We start from the raw sequence: 20,968 nt of genomic DNA, 5'->3' as shown, positions 1-20,968 counted from the left end.
AATATGATTGTTTAGAAATATTTCAGGAGTCAGGTTCTTTTCGGTGCTAGAAGCATTTCTGAAATTTTTTGTGCTCCTTCACAATAACATTTTCTTTGTCATCCTGAATTTCCTGACCAAATAGAGCAAACTTGCCGCTCCCAGTTTGGCAGTTGTTTATGTCTCCAGAATTAGATCTTGGTAAACGACTAAAATTCTATTAATCATTTCAAAGACATATTGCAGTTTGATGTTTCACAAGGTTTACAAGACAAAAATCTTTTTAAATATATTCTTCTGACATATTCACATCACTCATGTATCGTCTGCAACCCAAATACGCTAAAGAGACTAGCAACCTGAAGTGATTAACGCTGTGAAGGACAGAGTGGCCAGAAAGATATCATATGTTAGAGTCCTGAGGGGAGTCCATCTGTTTTTGATGTGCAAATGTACTGCAAATATATACATTTAGACTGCTGTTTCTCCACACAAATGCAGATGTTTCAAGAAACAAGGGCAGAAATAAGAAACCACTGAGCGTCCATGGATTTACAAATCGCAGATTGGCTATGTTTACTAGCACCCTGCGCATGCTCAGAGGTACTCATTGCTGAACACGTAATCCACAGCTGAGTCCTTGCAACGAAAACCGATTAGCCGTTTTAGGCGGAAAACCCAGATTACATTACAGAGATCGCTAACGTGTAAATTATCTAAAACTATAGGTGCAAACGGCGAGCAACATCAACCTGCCTCAGACGGGTATGACGACAACTATGACAACCACCACCAACATTTTATGTGCACAAAGGAGCCACGGTTTAAGTACCAAAAATGTAAAATTAAAAATGAATCGCAGCCCAGTCACACAGGGGAAAAGAGACGAAAGAAAAGCCTGCAGCTGTGAGTAATTCTAGATGCAGATAGTGCATCTACTTCCGCCCTGCTTTCCTCTCCTTTTTTTAGCAAGTCCGCCGCACGAAACAGGCTTCACCTTCCTCTCCTTTGCCAAGAGAGCGGATGACGCAAACGCCGCCTTTACAGGAACTACGTCTCCCACAATCCCAAGCGGCACAACGAGCAGCGAGTGGACCTCGGTCTAGGGCAGCGGGGGCGTTAGGAGGGGAAGGCCGTTCGTTAAAGGGCACAATGATAAATACATAAAACGCAGCAGGCGCGAGAGAGGTGGCTGGATGGAAGGGCAAAGAGAAGGTGAAGTGGGCGGGAGTGGGGCAGGGGCAAGGAAGGCGAGTGGTGGCAGGACGGATGAGTAGCTTGGGCTGCTGGTGACATCCAGGCTCCTGTTATTTCACTCTGTCCAAGGGGAAAAAAGGGGGAAAATATTTTGATGCAACCTACGTTTTAAAAAAACAATATTTTATTTATTGTATATCATTTTTATTCGTTGTTAAACAAGACTATAGAACAGAAGCAGTCATGCAGATGTAAACGAATTTACAAAGTCTGTCAAAAAGGAGGGGGACTAAATATATAGTTATGTATCCAATCTGAGATACAGACGTTTAAAGAATGGTTATAGTTTTAACCTTGGAATGTTATTATGAGTTATGATGATAAGAGAGAGAGAGCAGCTGTTACCTTTGCAAAAGGCTGGGTGGGGAAGTGGAATATATATACAGCAAATGTATTAGCCCTATTTAAAAACAATTTTGAGCTGCGGAGCTTAACCAGCATTTTCTGACATGGTTGTGCATGTCTCCTTCATGCTTGAAGAATTATCTTGTATCTGCTTAAGAGTAAGACCCACTGAACTGCTGAGGCCCTGTCCACCCTCTACGTTTAAAGCATAACACTTTAAATAATTATGGCTTCCCCCTGGGAGACAAAGTTTGCTTAGGGTGTGAGAGGTGTTGGGTGAACCCTGTTCCTCTCACAGAGCTCATTTTCTCATGGAACTCTGGGAATTGTAGCTCTGTGATGGGAATAAGGGTCTCCCAACAAATTTCAGCACCCTTAACCCTTAAGCTACAGCTCTCCCGATTCTTTGAGGTAAGACATGGCTGTTAAGGTGGTATCATATTGCTTCAAATGGTACACATGGGGCCGGAGATTGTCCTTAATAAATTTAGGAAATGGCCAGGATGGGTAATACAATGAAAACACTGTTCAATGCATTGGTATAACGAAATATATGTAAGTGCTTTAAATGATGCACCGGCTATTCATCTTAACTGATAATGATTTACATTTGATATCAGTTTTGATGGGGATTTTCATTTTTCAACAGTATAAAAAAGCTGGTGGGAGATTTTAGCGTGTTCAAGACATGCAGAATAACCATGCTTCTGGAAGAATGGAAGGTAACATGCTAGTAGCTTTTTGCTTTCCGATAAAGAGCATTTCATAATTGCACATGGAATAACACGTTTCCTGCTGTAATTGCATGAATGGGCTTAGGCTGCTTGAAGTGGAATTACCTGTATGTAGCTGACCTGATTACATGTTTGTTTAGTTGATTAAAATCCTGGTAAATTACCAGTTAAATTGAAATTTTGTGATACCTATACGTAGCTAGATTGTACCTTTACAAATTACTAAACAAATGAAAATTGATTGTTTGGAGGAAAACCCATCTGTAACATTATATATACAGTGCAAGTGAGATTTGCAACAAAAGGTTGCTGTGTATCTTCGCACATCCTCGCAGAAGTGTTCCTGTTCAGGTTCCTGCCAGCAAGCTATGTTCCACTCCAAGGTACTGTAAGATGTGAAGAGCTCAAGCAGGGCCTTTTACTATGTTCCTTTTTTTTTGTAGCTACTGAGCATTGTAGAAATGCATATGCATACAAAAAACAATGAGTTATGCTAACTCCTGACTGAGCCATTTTTTGTGGGGGTGTGCCCTTTTTTTGGGGGGGGGACGGTTTAACTTCCGAAAATCTTGGGGTTCTTTTGAGCATGCTGCTTCTTCCCCTCTTGTTTCTCAGTGATACTGTTTTGGCTCGGTTTCTTTCATCACTCACAACTTGAGTTCATTATGAGAGTGATTCCTCTTACAGGAAGCAGGCTAATCAGCATAGCTTCAAAAATGTTCAAATTCCATTGCTACCGTGGAAGTTCCAAACGTGGTTATAAAATGTAATACACAAAGCACAAAGGCTTGCAAAACACTCCTATGCATATTTACTCAGACTTAAACCGTACTAAACTTAATGGAGCTTGGTGCTTAAGATTGCAGCCTGGGCTCCAAAATAAGTGCATTATTTGTATGTCTTAATTAACTTCTCTCTTCTAATATTATCTCACAGAAAAGAGCTCAGTTCCATCTGAACTTGTTCAGATTTGCAGTTAGATGGTTTAGACAAAAGCTGCATTGAAGAGCTTTGAAGTGGCACTGTATGATGATGCTGAGAAAAATGCAATGTCGTGTCTGGATATGCTCAGCATTGGTTCCAAAGAAAGACAAACCATTTCGACATCATTTTATCTATCACCATAGACTGCTGTCAGATCTCAGACCTAAAAACATCAAAGACTCTTACAGGCTGCTTAACCTTCAGGAAGGCTGTTCACTGGATGATGTCAGAAATTCCTATCGAGACCTTGCTAAGCAGTATCACCCAGACAGTGGATCTGCTACAGCAGATTCTGCAACTTTTGTGCAAATAGAAGAAGCGTATAGAGTTGTGCTTAACTATATGACCAAGAAAATGAAATCAAGTGAAAACAATGAGGAGGATGAGGAAGATAAATTCAAATCTAAGACACCACAACACAGACAGTATTTAAGTTTTGAGGGTGTAGGTTTTGGAACTCCAAGTCAGAGACAGAGACAGTATATGCAATTTAGAGTTGATCGGGCTTCTGAACAGGTCATGGAATACCGAAAGCAGAAAATGGAGCGCGAACAAGTAATGAGTGAGGCTATGTTAGCCAAAGATGTAAGGCAAAGTAAGAAGGCAAAAATCACTCAAGCGATCGAACGGTTGGTTGAAGACCTCATTCAAGAATCTATGGCAAAAGGGGACTTTGAGAACCTTAGTGGTAAAGGAAAGCCATTGCAAAAATTTTCAGACTGTCCACATATTGATCCTATGACTCACAACCTGAACCGTATTCTGATAGACAACGGATACCAACCAGAGTGGATTCTCATACAGAAAGAAATACGGGAAACAATTGAAAAACTGAGAAAGGATCTGATTGCTTCTAGGAATAAACTGGGAGAGCCAATGACACCACAAAAAGAGAAACAATGGAAGGAATCTTGTGAACAGTTTACTGAAAGCATCCAGGCACTAAACAAAAGAATTAATGATTTCAACTTGGTTGTTCCTATTCTTAGCAGGCAGATGGTACATTTTAATGCTGGCAAAGAAATTTCACGTGTACAGGAGAGCTGCAAAAGCCAGATGAAAAGGAATTCTGAAAAGGAGACAAAGAAAACAGAAAATGAAAGTAGCAGATCATCTGACATTAAAGGCAGTTTTTTAAAATGGATGAATCTTATTTTGAAATAAGATTACGCTGATAGCCATGTGGTTTAGCTACTAACTGTACACTAAGATTCATATTACTTCCAGAAGACATTACATTTTTCTATTTACTGTCTTAACAGTGTTGTAGAAGTGTAGGAACAAATAAAACACATTTATACCTGCCAGCATTGTTTTGGTTGGCATTCCTTTACTTTTGAGTATGTTGGATTAAATTTTAGAAAAATAAAATGTTAGATTACATTTGCAAATTAGGACATTTAAAAATGGAAGGGATAACAGACAAGTTTTTGTTCTTGAAGCAAAAGGCAAAAAATGATATTCCTTCTCCACTCATTTTGTGACTTGTAAGTGAAGGCAGTTGAGAACATGAGTTTGCAAATTCTGTCTGACACAGCTGTTGCATATTATTTCATGGTTCCTGTTGTTCCACATTTGTTGCTTTCAGATGCAAGGTGAGAAAAAGTGAAAACTTGGCCTCGGTATTTTTAAAATGTATGTTTCTGGATTTCTCCAAAGACGACAATATTGCTTTCTTTTCATGCTTTTAGTGCAATTAATGAATATGACTAAGTTAGACCAGTTAATTTCAATGGGTTTGCTTTCAGTAAAGCTTAGCTGAATACAGTACCACCCATCCTAGCCCAGGCAGGGTGGAGTTCCATTGTATTGGGTCCAGAACACTAAATGTACTAAATGTTTACGTGTAGTTTGGCTAGCCTGGGTAGTAAAATATTATTATAATAAAATCATATTTAATAGGAGCTGATGGTTATGATATCAGATCTATTTGTATGCTTTAGTAACCAGCACACCTCAAAATACGAATAAGATGTCTATGGCAGCTATGCTTAACCAGCCTTGAGGAAAGTGTGAACAAAGGTGAATAAAAAATCAGTGCATATGACAACTGGGAAGGCAGGGCATACATCCTCCAGGGAAAACAGCCATAGCAACTAACAAAACAACCTGTTCTGCAGCTGAATAACAATTATAAGGTTATTGTGTAAAACACTGTGTGGCAAGGCACTATGAAGGATCTTAGCAGCCTTTCCCAACCTGGTGCCCTCCAAAGTTTTGGGTTATCATTCCCATCACCCCCTGCCATTGGCTGTTACTGATGGGAGTTACAGTCTAAAACAGCAGGAGGATATTGGATTGAGGAAGGCTCTGATGTTTAGATCTGAGATGGTAATAATAATTTATTATTTATACCCCGCCCATCTGGCTGGGTTTCCCCTGCCACTCTGGGCAACTCCCAACAGAATATTAAAAAATAAAGCATCAAACATTAAAAACTTCCCTAATCAGGGTTGCCTGTTTAGTAAACTTGTGGCTCTTCACGTGTGTGTGTGTGTGTGTGTGTGTGTATGTATGTATGTCTTCATTAAATGCCTAGCCATCCCAAAGGAGACTATGGCAGCAAAAAACAAATCAGCAGAGCAGTATAATTAAAAGAATAAGGTAGTAGAGGCAAAGTGTAAAAAGATCTAAGAACAAGATGCTGCTGGTCCCATCAGCCTCAGCCAGCATGGCAAAAAGGTCAAGGATAAGGGGAGTTGGAAGTCCAAAACTGTATGGAGGGGCACAGGTTCTCCAGACCTAGTTTAGAGGGAATAAAAAATTATTAGCACACACACTGTCAATATCATTTGAAGTCTGCAGAAAAGAAGCAGTATCAATGGAAATGAATATGGGAAACGTGTTGTAGCTACACTCATTTCGAAGACCTCAAGAGGCCGTGTAGTCCACGTCCACCCCATATAGCTAGGAGCCTGCCCGCCTTACAGCTCCTTGCCAAGGGCGCAAGGGAGCCTAGGTAGGCCTCTGTCTTCCGCCCCCCCCCCGCCAAAAAAATCTTGTGGCAGCGAGTTCCACAGTTTAACTTCGCCCTGTGCTAGGAAGCACTTTTCTTTTCTCTCCCTTATTTTCCAACGTTCAGCTTTACTGAATGACGCCGGGTTCAAAAACTACGAGGGGATAAAAAACTCCGAAGTCGACGAAGTTGCGCGCGCTGAGGCGTTGGGCGAAGCCTATACCGCGAGCTCCCTCTGCACCGCCGCGCCCTGATCCTGGAGGCGGCGAAACCGCCCCGGCGACGGCAGCCACCTGCCCTCCTCGCCCTCGCGGGAGGAGCTCTTTTGCTAACAGCTCGCGAGGAGGAGGGAGGCGGGATCTGAGCGGGGGCGACAGCGCTCGAGAGCCTATCGCGAGTCCCCCTTGCCAACCGGCAAGCCTCGCGCGGCGTTTGGCGGCCCAATCAGAGCGCTCCCTGCCGAGCGTTGTGACGGAGGAGCTCCGGAGGTGGATTGGCTGAACTCCCCGCGACTTCTCCCCACGCCTCCGGCCGGCAGAGCAAGCCGGGTGACGGCCGCGGATGGAGCGGAGCGGGGGGTCTTCCAGGTGAGGGGGTCTCGCGCGGCGGTTGCGGCTCTTTTTCCCCCGCCCCTTTTTTTTCTGAGGGGATAACGACACGCCTGGGCGAATATTTCCTCTCCCCCGCCCTCACACCTCCGTAATTCAAAACAAGCCCCTTCGTCGGCCTGGAGAGAGACCGGCCCCGTCACGCCTTTTAGGGGCACGGCCCCTCCTTCTTTGGGGCCTCTCTTCTCCGAGGGCCGCTCCCTCCCTTTTTTCGTTTCAGGAGGGACGTTATTTCCCACCCATAGGGGGTCGGGGCGGGCGTGGGGTCGGGGCGGCAGGGAGCCTGGCGCTCGGCTGCTGGTCGATTGACCTTCCTTAATGTCAAGAGGAGGGAAGGGGAAAGGGAAGGAGGCCGAAAAGTTTCTTGCCTCCTTGCCACACTTTGAGGGAAGCATAAATATCTAAAGAGGGGGGTGGGGTGGGTTAAATTCATCAGGTCCAGAGTCTGAAATTACTTCACTACACCACTGAGTCTATTATCCACCAAGAACAGACGCATCTAATTATATATTTCCTTCCCGCCCCCACCCCCCTGCAAAGAGGGGTTTGCACTCCCCTTTTACTTTCGCTCGCCAAGCTTCTTCCATGCATGGATGCATTTCTGACTTCGTCTGCTCGCACTTTTGCGTATGTGACCCCCCCTTTTTTTTTTAGTTTAAAGTAGTTCGTGAGAATAGCTGGGGATGCGATCTCCGCTCACAGGTGTGCATCCACAAAGCTTTCAACTAAATTACAGACGCGATTACCTTGCCCATTATCTTTGAATCTCCTGAAACCGGTTCCACTTGTGGGACCATGCCCTGAGATGGTGACGAAAGCTTTTCTGGATTCTTACGAGTGGCAAAAATCATCAGCTGAATGAAGCCTTAATAGCATGTACTGGAATTTCTTTAAAACTCCCCCCACCCCTTCTCCCTTTTAAATGTTTCAAACCAATGTTTGAAATGCAGGGATTTAAACAGCGGTGCTATGAGGATTCACTGATGGACCATGTTTTGTGTGGATGGGTTGGTTGTCAGGTTGCTGTTTGGGGCAATGTAACACAAGCAGCAAAGAGAGCTTTGCTTATTTGCTAGATGTTGGGGGTTGACTGGGCTGAGTTCTAAAGGAAGGCAGTCACCATCAGTGCTTTTGGAATAATTTAAAGGTTCACTTCTTTAAACTTCTTAAATTCGCCTTGCAAGCTTGTGTTTTTAAAGCAGCCAAAAGCGGTTGAAGTAAAAGTTAGCAGGTGTACAGCTTAACTAATGATTCACACATGCATATATATCATTAAAGCACTTCTTTATGACTTGCAATGGAATATGTGAACTGTTTTTATTGAAAATGGTTCATTTATTATTATTACTATTAGTATTATTAATTTCATTTCTATACTGCTTTATATTTTTTAAAAAAATCTCAAAGCAGTTTACAGAATATTAAAACATCAATAAAACAATTTGAAGAAAGTCAAATATGGAATATACAGTCAAAACAACATTTACCGTAAGCACTTCAATCCAATTGATTTCAATGAGGTTATTTTTAAAGCATCTTTATATGGCTAATTCCCACGCCCCATTTGAATTAAATGAAATTTGCAGCCCACTCCTGCAAGTTGTTTACTCAGAAAATGGGTCCCTAAAAGTTCAGTAGAAACATGCATAGGATTGTAACCTTGAAATGCATACCTTTGGCTGCACAATTCCTTTTGTTTTCAGTTTCTGATCTTCAGTGGCTGTTTTCCACCATCAGTTGATGATCTAATTGCTGAATGATTGACATGTATTGTAAGCCTGTTTTAAGTGAGTTTTTGAGAAAGGCTTACTGGATACATTGATTAGAGATGGATGGATGGTGAGAGTCATCTTCATTATGAGATGCTGACCACAAGTATATTCACATTCTACTGTTTTTAGTAAAGTGCCTGCGGAGGGAAATCTGGAGAGTTATTCCATAGAATTTGGCTATGTTGTCTAATTGGCTTTTGCTCTATAAGTATACATTTTGCTCTATAAGTCTCTGTAATTATCCTTGCCATGTTTTCAACACTCTTTTGTAGTCTAAATCAGGATGTCTAGAGAAGGTTTTAGTGTTTCAGTTAATGGAGATTGTGGGGATGTGTTTTTCATTCTTGATAAACGCGTATAGCACCAAGGTTGGAGTGGAGGCCTCGGATAATGCATGTAGCACAAAGGTTGGAGTGGAGTGCCATATTTGCTGTGGCTTACCTCTTCGCTCCTGGTGTTTGTTATAACTTTGTTACGGACTATGAGGATCAGTCTTTGAAACTTTGCTTTGTGGGTGATGCTGTCTCAAGCCTGTAGTTGGGTTTAATGATCTTCTGATTCTTTCTTGTACTGTAATTACAACCTCTCAATGTGTTACAAGGCATGTGGTGTTGGGCATTATCTTCATAGAATCCTGTGTTAGCTTAAATCCCACCCCCACCCCCGTGAGAAATATTTATTGAATGGCTTGGGATAGAACAGGAGTAATTTGAATTTGAATACTGATAGGCTTGAGCTGTGGTTTTCAAAACATGAAGCTATATTACCTAAGAAAGCATGGGACTGTTCTGCCCCACCCTAGTTTGTGCTGCATTAGACAAAAATTAGTGGAAGACAGGAGTGCCTGGCGTGCTCTGGTCCATGGGGTCACGAAGAGTCGGTCATGACTGAATGACTAAACAACAACAGACAAAAATTGGGGGGTTGTGGTGGCTGATCCACAAGAAGTACTTCTTGTTTCTCAGAGGCATTTTCATTTCCTAGTTTTGCATCCTTTTAGACCAGTGAACACATTTTAGGCCTGTCATATAAACCTCTTTTCTTTTTGTCTGCCTCTTTCCAGAAGCATACTTTTTCCTTTCTTTCTTTTAAGATATACATGTTGCACCACACATAATCCTATAAGAAGAGGGAATGCCATTTTTTAAAAATGAAGGGGGCTTTTTAAGTTTAAAAAGGTGTTCCTCCTTATTTTGGTTGTAGTTTGTTTTTTAAATATTAGCATGCTTAGATGGCAAGCATCAACTTTTAATAGATCGATTAAATGCCTAATTCTTATGAATAATTTACAATTGAAAAAAGAGCAGAGAAATTAAGATTGCTTGCTGAGGACTTAGCTTAGAGTACAGCTTTCCACTGCCTTTTTGATTCTGCATAACACTGAATCTCTTATATTGCAGTCCTTTGCATGTTTACTTATCAGTTAGCCCCACTATGTTCTGTGGAGCTCCCAGGTAAGTGTGCACTAAGTTTTTTTTTTTTTAAGTGAAGTGTTACACTTGATATAGCTGTGGAATATAACAGTTCAGCCTTAAGTATCTCTTTATTGTCCAACTTTTATGTGTTGGGTAGTGTAATCTTATCAACTCCTAAGAAAAAGTTGCTGATATATTTTATATTTCTATCCTGCTCTTTCAAAGGAGTTCAGAGCTAGTATTAGCTGCATGAGATCTGTGAGCCAGGGAGTCCCCGAATGAAATCTCTCCTCTTCTGTGAGCTTGCAAGAAAGCCTTAAACCACTGTCTCTTAAGTTGCCCCCCCCTGCTTGCCTCCAGCAATTCTGCCCAAGACATAAACATAAAACTTTATGTTCCTAAGTTTTTGCTTTTTTCTGAATTCCAAGAAATAGAAGGAACATAAATCTAACCCACAGTTCAGTTAGTTTTAAGATCCTTTTCAGCCTTATCCAGGACAAAGCATGAATGTAGCCCCGCTGATCTTATCTTTTGTAATGGCTACAACTAGACTAAATAAGTAAATAAATAATACACTGATCTTTTGGTTTCTCTCTGCCCCCTCCCTTTTTTTTTAATTAGGACTTGGAAGATTCATGAAAATCTAATGTAAATAACACAGATAAAAGAGACACCCTGAACTTGAGAAATGGCAGGTTTCCTAGACAATTTCCGATGGCCTGAATGTGAGTGTATTGATTGGAGTGAAAGAAGAAATACAGTTGCTTCTGTGGTAGCTGGGATTCTGGTAAGTCTTAAGACAAATGCAATATGCCAACTGGTCTGTTGGGAGTACATCAGATTTGCCAGTGCCTCACTTGATGGTAAAAAAAATTTTGGTCACATTTACAGGATGTTTGCTCAGTTGCTTTGTTTGTATTGAAAGCCAACTTGTGAGTTCTTGTGCTAAATCACAGGTTGGCATCCCATGAAACCATCCCAAGTCAGGGAGAGCCTGCTCAGTTTGCTGATAATCAGCCATCAGCTGCCTGGCAGAGAAAAGATTCTTGTCCCATGTGGGAGCAACTGTCTTCCGTACACTAGAAACAGGAGGGGCTTTAACATCACCTCTAGCATTCCCAGTGTAGTCCAACAATATATGTACCCCTGCTGGTGGCTGGGCAGCAGGGAGAATATGTGTGAGTGGGCATGGACAGGGGGAGGATCTGAGTGTTGGGCATGTGGACGTTAATGGCCACATTCACCATCAGGGCTGGCCATGCCTGCCACCAGGCTGCAGTGCTGGATATTTGCCTACCGTTAAGTTCCATTCAACTGAGAGGGATTCTGAAAAAACAAGCTTGGAATTGCACTGTTAGTTGTCTATATCTCTTGAACATGTGTTTTGTGTACACCCATTTTGCATGCTAGGCATATACCCCTAACAACACAACTATGTCTACTTGAGAGGAGCCACAACACTTGCTATGTTGGTTAAGGCAAGGATGTTGCTGTTAGCATTCTTACCTTGCCAGAAAATGCTCTGAGTGTGGTAGGAATTGTAAAGTGGGGAGCTATTGGTTTTCTTGTCTTAAGAGCTAGCAGCAAATTCTTCCTGCCCATACAACTGGAGTACTGAGAACACAGCTTTGTTAGATAAGCACATTTGCATTGATGGTTACTTTGGTTTTATTTCAGGCACACTTTGTAAATGTTTTAGAAGAGGCGGCTGCGTTCCTGATTAATGTTTAATTTTTTTCCTCCTCAAGTGATGTCTTCAGGCACTATGAATTCAGATAGTATAAATTATTAATCAAATCAGCTTCTCTTTTCATGTTAATCATTAGCAGAAATATTGAGCGTATAAGGGAAAGACATCTCCTCAGCCTTATCTATATTCACGAACAAGCACGTTTTTAAATAAACAAATAGGTGTTGGTTGTGCATTTGTATATTGTTTATATGGTAAAGGGAGTATGATTGTGTGCTATTTCAATATTGTGTTTATTGTACATTGTGGTACGTGTATTTTAATGGAAAAGCAGTCTTAAAAGTTCAAAAAGCACTACCATTTATTTATCTTTTACTACAGAGGGGCACTATTTTCATGAAGCCGGCTGTTGAATCTTACAGTTAGAAGCCAATACCAAAATACGATGCCTCTTAATTAGTTGGCTGGGAGGCCTTACTTATCATTTGAGTAAATATGGAATCTGTTTAGTTCTTCACTGTGGCTCCATATTGAGCTCATCTATGGCAGGTAGATCTGGTAATCTGGTTTATAGTACATGTTCACATGAATACTTTAGTGGTACCTTCTAGTCTTTGTAGCTGGGACGGAAATGAGCCCCTAGCTAAAACAATGCACTTTGGAGGGCGGGGGGGGGGTGTTGTGGGCTAGGAAGTTTCTGTTAATTGGAGTAGGTAGCTGGGACTCAGATGATTACAAAGCCTGTGGAGTGAAGGAGAAGAGAAGCAGCAGAGTTATGTGGCTGACCTTTCTGTAGATACTTGCCATGGTTTAATGATCATGTGTTTTACAGTTTTTTACAGGTTGGTGGATAATGATAGATGCAGCAGTAGTTTACCCTAAGCCAGAACAAATGAACCACGCATTCCATACTTGTGGAGTGTTTTCTACTCTAGCTTTTTTCATGTAAGTACATATAATGATAGGTCCATACAAAAATAACAGTTGTTCATCTCAAATGGCAAAGTGCACCTACAAAATAATCCCCCCATCTTTCTTTTCTCTTTTTGCTCTTGTGTTCTACTACTATTTCTCATCCTTTAAAATTGTTGAAGTGTGCATGCACAGCTTACTGTTTGTTTTGTGGGATGAGGATAAACAAGGTTTTCTTTCTAAAAACAAAGGTTTCCATGCATACATAAATGTATTTCTCATCATCTTCAGAGACCCAGTTTTCCCCTATCCCTACATTTCTTTTCCTACTCAATTGTTCTCATGCTTGGTATCCACTCTACTAGAGTATAGTGACAGCTCTCTTACTTTTTGGCACTGTAGTACTGCTCACCAGACACTGTCATTGGTAACAGTCAAAAAGAGATTTAAGGATTGTAGTAGATAAACGACTAAACAAATACGACAACTCTAGTATCTGAGAGAATATGCATATACTGGGCATTTTGGTTTTGTTATCTGATCAGGTTTAGTATCTGGATTCAAAGGGAAGATTGGGAAAGAAAAGAAAATACTTGTGGCTTGATTTGAATTAATTTTATAATGAATGATCTTAGAGTGTTGTGTTGTGTTGTGTTGTACTTTTGTACTGTTTTATTGTTGTTAGCCGCCCTGAGCCCGGCTTCGGCTGGGGAGGGCGGGATATAAATAAAATTTATTATTATTATTATTACTTAAAACTGGAGCGGGAGTATTTTGTGGATCCAGATTAGTGGACTTGCTGCCTTTTAGTCTTTTGCACAATTCTTAAAAAAGTAATTTTAGCGGCTGTTTTTTATGTGTTTCAGGATAAACGCAGTATCAAATGCTCAAGTGAGAGGAGACAGCTATGGTGATGGATGTTTAGGAAGAACAGGTGAGGATTCTCCTATTTATGCAGATAAATTCACACTTCAGTCCTCATTTCAAAACTTGGCTGTGCAAGCAGCGAAGAAAACATAACAGAACTTTCTGTCCTGGCACATGTCACAAAAAGCAAGATATTAGACTGGTGCTGGTGGTACTGTCAATGGTGCACAGATCTTTTCATGCTCACGTTAAAAAAATGTTAGTAATCTTATGAGTTGAAGAAAGCTTCAGTGGGATGATGAGGGATGCTGTTTCCCACTGCCCCCTTATTTCTGCGTATTATTACCCTAGCCTAGTGCTTGACTTCATGTGTTCTTGCAGGTGCTCGTGTCTGGCTCTTCATTGGCTTCATGTTGATGTTCGGCTCACTTATTGCTTCTATGTGGATCCTTTTTGGAGCATATGTTACCCACAGTAAGGATGATTTATTTTTTATCAAGGGGAAAGAAATGTACTTGTAAGTGCCTTTGTGTTAAATGAGAGAGATGCACATATCACATTATTAAATACCTTATTTTATTTTGAAATAAAATTAAATATCTTATTTTGAAATCAAATCAAGGTATAAGTAGTTATCTTCTTAAAAACCGTGGTACTTAAAAATGCTTCACTTTGGCTGGATCATGCCCCTGCTGTTTTGACCAACATATTCCACTCCACTTACTGAAGAATCCGAAATGATGTAGGACTGATCCAGCTGCTTTGTTGGCTGCTTATTTTCTGTTAGAAAATTTTAAGGGCAGAATTACTGGATGTAAAAACAATAAAATAAAAGACACAATGTTAAAACAAGAAAGAGGTGGTGATAAGCACAGTCTAAATAAAAGCAGCAGGTGGCAGTATATTAGAAGTATTGGTAAATGTTAAAAATAGTCTAATGGCTGAATGTTGATGATAAAGATGGCTTCCCTGTGGATGATTTGGGGTGGATGGGGAAGGTTTGTATGAGAGATGTTCCTGGAGGTAAGTGGGGTCTAGGCTGTTAGATCTTTAAGGGAATCAGGTGAAGCTCAGGTGGAAAGGTGCTCTTGAGACTCTTAATGGGTCTGATCAGGGCCTTGATAAGAGTTAATGTGGTTACTTTTCTTGTTCATGGTATTTCCTAGAAACCTGTTTACCTAGCTTTTCCTCTTACTGCTGTGAGTCATGCAGGATCAGGTTCTATACAGAAGAGAGAGATCCTGCTGGCCTAATACTCGTGACTAAACTTTAGTTGACTTGGTGTACAAATACATTGTTTCATGACAAAATTACCAACACCCTCTATAGATTTATTTTTTTAAATGATATTTATTAAGCATTTTAAAATTACAGAAGAAAACAAAGAGACAAAGAAGAAGAAAAAACAGGGGGGAAACAAACAATCAAACAGTACAAATCGATAAAAATCAAAAGCAAAAAGCAAAACCAAAACATATAACACATCAAAATCAAAAAACAAAAATAAACCACAAAAATTTAAAAACAGATCCAATATTCTCAAATTCTTAACTGTCATTACCTTATTTCATCGACCTCCTCACACCTCCCTTTTTGTATTCTAGTTATTACCGGTAATTATCACAGCAAATCCTTCCCATTTTTCATAATACTCTGTCATTAAATTACCTTAATCTATTTTAACCTTATCTTACTATAATACTAAAACTTAAAACCCTAAAACTTAAAGCTTAAATCTTATTTATACCAATTTCTCATAACCATAACATATTCTTGCATAGTTCTTTTTAACATTTCTGCTAAAGCCAAATAATTTCGTTCCAACATTTTTCTAATACTCATTAATTACAAAACAATCCTAAATAATTTTTTTTTAAAACTTTCTTCCAATCTTCACCCAACGTCTCTTCCTCCTGGTCCCAGGTTTTGTCAGTCCTTTCTATCCCATCCATCTAGTTCATTAACCTGGTAATCTTATGTCCGAGGCCCTTAAGTCTCTTCCATGTCCCTTCCGCAGATCTTCTTCATATTTATACCTGTACTTTACTTTGTCTCCTGGTCCTTTCACTCGTGGAAACTCCAACTTGACAGTATTTTTGTCCCTTCTCGACAGATCAGCCCCATTTCCATAGTCCACACTGAACTCCATGTGGTATTTAAAAGCGTGCTTCAAGGTCCCTCCAGAGTTGAGGACCCCCACAACCCCAAAATCCTCACGGCCCATTGCCAGACTTGGAAAGTCAAGACATCCCTGCATAGGGGGGTCTATCCAGCCCCCCATCTCCAAGCCAAACAAAACTCTATCTCTCCAAATCTGGCTTTTTCCAAGTTCATTTGTCAGCTCCAACAACTCATGTTCCTGCTGGGCCACAGCTCCCTCCATCTCTGCCACCCGAGGTCCAACAACAACCTCCTCCCTCATCTGATCTGTCAGAGCACACTCCTGAGTTGATTCCTGGGTGGGCTCTATATAGATACCCACTACCTGTCCAAAATTTCTAATCGAAACAGTCATCAAATCCGTCTTCTCATGTAACTGGTCCAATAAAGCACTTGTCTTGCAGAAAGCACGCATCAGAGCCTCTGAATACATTGTTATGCAAGGTCAGAAGTCTGTTCCCACGATCTTAATCTGTTTGCAGCTGCGAAGCTCCCCAGTTCAAATTTAATAACAGTTTCACAAGCTCCCTCTAGGGGAAGAACTTCTATTTGTATCAATCTCTTTTCTTTTTTTAACAGCAGATCTAACAACAAAGTTTCCTTTTTCAGATATTTTGTCAATATTTGTTCCTTTAAAATGCGAAAGAGAACAATGGAATCACTATGTTTCTCTTCTTTTAACTGTCTGTCAAAAACATTTGTCTATAGTCAATGAACTTCCCAAAAACGTCTGTCCTGACACCCCACTCCCAGGTTCAAGACGGTGAAAGATTACTTTTCTTTACACTCTCTTCTGCAGATTTAAGCAATCCGGAAACACCCCCCCCTCTTCTCCTGCTTCCGAAGGGGGTTCAGTAGTTTTAGATGATGAAAGTTGATCCTTTACAAACGATTTTCTAAACTCCAGTTTGCCATGTCTTTGCTTTAATATATCTACAAGAAACGGAAGGCTGACTTCCTGTCTAAACCTTCCCGCTTCAGTGCCAAATTAAGAGGAATTTCTTAATCCAATTTTCTGTTCTACTCACAGATCGTTGTTTAAAGCCCAATTGTCCAAATTTGATCTGCTCATGGGTAGTTGTTTTTGTAGCCAAATTGTCCCAGGAAAAAGGTAGCGCTCTCCAGCAATGGCTGTGCGGCTTCGCTCCACGGAAGAAGCAGTTGACTCTCAGCACCGTGCCACTAGCCCCTCTTCGCTCCAGAGCCCGTAATTGGGTTCCTTTACGAATTGGGAGGGCGCGAAAGGTGCCCGCCGAGTCCCATGGTCACAGGCTTCATCCGCCTGTGATTTTTTAAAGGGTCCCCGCTTTGCCGTAGCGGAACAGACCCGTTTTCCGTGGAGCCAGTCCCTCCGGATCAGAGGGAATCCGCCATTACCGATGGCGCCACCCCGGAAGTCCACCCTCTATAGATTTTTGAAAAGTCGACACTTTGCACTCCAGGTTGTTGCTGCTTATTCTATATTGTTTTTGCTGCAGCAGTCTTAACATGGCTACAGTATGGAAATACGCACATGTGTGTAAGTCACAGAGTAAGTCACAGATTCTTACAAAGAATCAAGGGAGCTTTTTAGGGAACTGCAAGCTCCTTTGTTCCTCTTCCGCTTAACAGCCACAACTCTCGAACACTGCAAAACTAAAATGTTCTTTTCACCCAGAAAGGCTTCTGCCACCTGCTGGAAGGAAAACAACAGATGTCTTTCCATCATTTACCCACAGACTGTTTTTGACTCTGTGGCAGTGAAAAAGGGGGAACTATTAAATTTGGGCAAAGGGTCAAAGTGTGGAAGCCAGAAAAAACAACAACCCATGTGGTTTCAAGTCCTATCCTGTAGCTGTAAATGTTCAATATGCTAATGTAAATAAGCTGAATGATGGCTATTTATGGAAATGTGCATACTTAAGACACAATCCAAATATCCCCTTCTTGAGACTTTGCTCCCTCCTCAGTCTTGCAGCATTTCCAAAGTACTGAATATTCTTGTGACAAAGTGCAGTGTTTTGGGGTGACACTGGAATGTGTAGAAACCTGCAGTAGGGTGGGGGATGTCTGACTTCATAGCATACTCCCATAGATCAAGTCTTAATTGTTTGTAGATAGAACTAAATTATCATGATCCATCTCCCCCCCCCCTTTTAAAAATGCTGTTTCGTAGCTAAATGAACACAAGATAAACTTAGTAGTGATAAGTTTTGAAGACTTGTCTAAATACTTACCTATTTATTGCATTTTTATTTTATAGATATTAATGTCTACCCAGGCTTAGCAGTGTTTTTTCAGAATGCTTTGATATTTTTCAGGTAAGTAACTAATGCCTCCAAAGTCTAATAGTTATAATGATACAGATGTTTTCAGTTTGCACAATTTACTCAGAAATGCCTGTGTGAGGGTTCATTGTGGTGTTCTAAATCTCTGTGAAAAATGATGTTACTAGAAGCCAAGTAATGTTCATTAATCATAATACACAAGTGACAGAGATAGGGCATATTCACAGCTCCACCAGTATAGTAGTGCCAGTTATCATGCCATCTGCTTCTAGAATTTTGATGATTTTGCCATATCATCATTGGAAAGAATGTCTGTCTTACAGATCTAAACTTTTGTTTTCATAGCACCCTTATCTACAAATTTGGAAGAACTGAAGAACTGTGGGCTTAAGAGTACTTTTTTCTTCATCTTGCTTAGCGAGCCTTGTATGTAAATATAATTTACATTTCTGTTTTATATTTTGCCAAATAGATGTTGCATTACACCTTTTGTATGTTTACTTATTTTTGGAAAGTGAACTGATTAAAATATTCTGCTCAAAGTTAGCTATCTATTCATAGAATGGATAGTAATGTGAATATGTACATACTATGACTATCTGTAAAATATAAAAGTGAATGTTAAACTTTCATTGCACTTGGCAGGTTTTTTCTGCTCTGACATGTGAATAATGTTTTAGGATAAAGGCTCATAGCTTGTTCAAGATCATATACTGTTCTTAAGCACAAATGAGCTGTAGTAGCTTCTTGAAGAGTTGAGATTTTGATTCGGTGATCAGAAAGTGAAGTTAAAGAATATTAATCTGAATGGCATCTCCAAATAGCCATTGATGCATGACCCCCGGTAGACAAATATGTTATTTGGAAGTGTAGTATACTCTGGCATCATATGCTGAAACTTCATCTAGCGCTAACTTCCCAATTACTAGGAATGTTTTACGCTATACTACAAAATGTGTACTGAACAAAGGAGGCATGAAGTATGTATGGAAATTCTATTTAGCAAAAAAACTTGAGTAAAAAACCAAAAGATCTTAAGCATTTATTTGGTAGTGCAGCATGCCTTAAAATGGAATGGGCCAATCCTTTCTCAATGAATGCACTGCAAAAAATATTTAAGACTCTGAAGTATTAATGTGTTTGACAAGCTGTAGGAGAATTCTAGGTTTGAACTTTTAAGATGTGTTGTCATAAACCCCCCATCAAAATGTCTTGTCAGACATTACCAATTTCACCATGAGACTGACAGATATTTCACATGCTTGTGCAATCAATATTCAGAACAAAGGAGCGATCCCAAGTTCAAAGCATCACAGGACTGCTTGTTTTGTAGCTTACTATACAAGGAAAAAAGGGACACGGGTGGCACTGTGGTCTAAACCACTGAGCCTAGGGCTTGCTGATCAGAAGGTCGGCGGTTCGAATCCCCGTGACGGGGTGAGCTCCTGCCCACCTAGCAGCTCAAAAGCATGCTGTGCAAGTAGATAAATAGGTACCGCTCCAGCGGGGAAGGTAAACGGCGTTTCCGTGCACTGCTCTGGTTCACCAGAAGTGGCTTAGTCATGCTGGCCACATGACCCGGAAGCTGTACGCCGGCTCCCTCGGCCAGTAAAGCGAGATCAGCACTGCAACCCCAGAGTCATCCGTGACTGGATCTAACGGTCAGGGGTACCTTTACCTTTATAGAAGGAAAAAGCATATTTAAACACAATTCACTAGATTTTTCTCTTCCCTTTTGTCCAGAATCTAATCAGCTTCTCTGATGAGACTATCATCTATTTTCCATGTTTTTCTGAACTTTATTGTAGTGAATTACAATATGTATGTTAAGGTACTGTGATGTTAACTGGAACTACCTGTATTTTATTTCACCCAAGCCAAATTGTGTACTGAGAAGCATATCAAACTGCATCATTTGCAAAATGTAACAAGGACTCCATGTTAAAAATATTTTTGCAAGACAGGGTCTAGGGGCATGAAGAAGAATCAGATGAGGTAAAGGTACTCTACATTCTGATTTTTGGAGACCCTTCAAAATGACCTTTTCCAAACATTCTTCACTTGCAGACTTTTGGACTTTTCTCCCCACCTAGGAAATACAGCTGTGTTAGTTTATTTTCTGAAACCATTTTCATTTGTCTTCAGAGCCCTTTTCAGGACAGACTATGAAGCAAATACTATGCTAAGAGTTGTCCTGTTACGACATTAGACTATCGTTTGTTTACTGTAAATACATTAAAATCCAATAAAGATTGGTAATGTATTTTGTTTTACAAATGCTAAAACTGCTCAGTATTCTGTCTACAGTGTAATATTCTCTCTTTCACACAAAAACAGTTATAGTTCTATCTGTTGTATAATGACTCTCTGCTCAGGCTGGATAAATTGCTTTTAATTGAACTCCGAGTTGAACTTCAATGTCAGTGAAGCGACCCAAGTCAGATCAGGGCCATTGCAGAGCCTCACATTGCTCTATTTCTATAGGCATATGAGCTTTAGAAGATGTGAGGCTGCCCAGCATGGCATAGAGAAGAGTTGGGGTTTTTTGTTGTTAAAACACAGCAGTGTTGCTTCCCTAAAGCTTGAGCGGCTAGACTTTAAAGTTGATTGAATACATAACATTTTAACACTAATTGGTAAAAAAAAACCTGCCAGTGTCCTTTGATAACAGCATATATGTCCAAATTAGTCTTCTGAAATCAATTAACCTGATGTCCTTGCTACTGTTCACCAATTTTGGTCTCAGCTTAGGATTCACAATTCAAGTAGGTATTTTATTCCATAAGTGCAACATCCCCCCCCCAATCTCTGAAGTATTTGCATTAAAGTGATTGAACATCAGTAGCATACTGCCCCAGCGGTCTCCAAAAAGAAGGTAGCTGCAACTATCCTTTTTTTAAAAAAAAAAATTTTTATTAAGTTTTCCATTTAACAATCCAATCATATTGCATTAATTATACCAATACATATCATAAAGTCCAAATATTTTGCCAAATTATTTTTGTTGGGGGTTCCCATGCTT

General features: G+C 40.4%; 2 protein-coding genes across 4 annotated transcripts; both read left to right on the top strand.

Moving 5' to 3' along the window:
* Positions 1-1,113: 1,113 nt before the first annotated feature.
* Positions 1,114-4,606, top strand: DNAJC28 (DnaJ heat shock protein family (Hsp40) member C28). The gene is made up of 3 exons (XM_082220522.1): positions 1,114-1,194; positions 2,231-2,303; positions 3,252-4,606. Exon 3 carries the CDS (start codon positions 3,342-3,344, stop codon positions 4,461-4,463), a length of 1,122 nt encoding a protein of 373 aa, XP_082076648.1. The 5' UTR covers positions 1,114-1,194; positions 2,231-2,303; positions 3,252-3,341; the 3' UTR covers positions 4,464-4,606.
* On the top strand, positions 1,138-20,231 carry TMEM50B (transmembrane protein 50B; the record flags this gene model as incomplete). Of its 3 annotated transcripts, XM_082220551.1 has the most annotated exons (8): positions 1,138-1,194; positions 2,231-2,303; positions 10,672-10,837; positions 12,573-12,685; positions 13,519-13,586; positions 13,901-13,993; positions 17,922-17,979; positions 18,292-20,231. In XM_082220551.1, exons 3-8 carry the CDS (start codon positions 10,739-10,741, stop codon positions 18,335-18,337), a joined length of 477 nt encoding a protein of 158 aa, XP_082076677.1. In that variant the 5' UTR covers positions 1,138-1,194; positions 2,231-2,303; positions 10,672-10,738. The 3 variants fall into 3 exon arrangements, with proteins under 3 accessions (XP_082076677.1, XP_082076678.1, XP_082076676.1); XM_082220550.1 differs by lacking the exons at positions 1,138-1,194; positions 2,231-2,303 and adding an exon at positions 6,685-6,842; XM_082220552.1 differs by lacking the exons at positions 1,138-1,194; positions 2,231-2,303; positions 18,292-20,231 and adding an exon at positions 6,684-6,842 and having other exon boundaries at positions 17,922-17,983.
* Positions 20,232-20,968: the final 737 nt, after the last annotated feature.

The sequence above is a fragment of the Podarcis vaucheri genome, assembly GCF_965113315.1.
Source record: "Podarcis vaucheri genome assembly, chromosome: 4".
Taxonomy (NCBI): domain Eukaryota; kingdom Metazoa; phylum Chordata; class Lepidosauria; order Squamata; family Lacertidae; genus Podarcis; species Podarcis vaucheri.
This window is presented reverse-complemented; position numbering and strand designations above follow the sequence as displayed.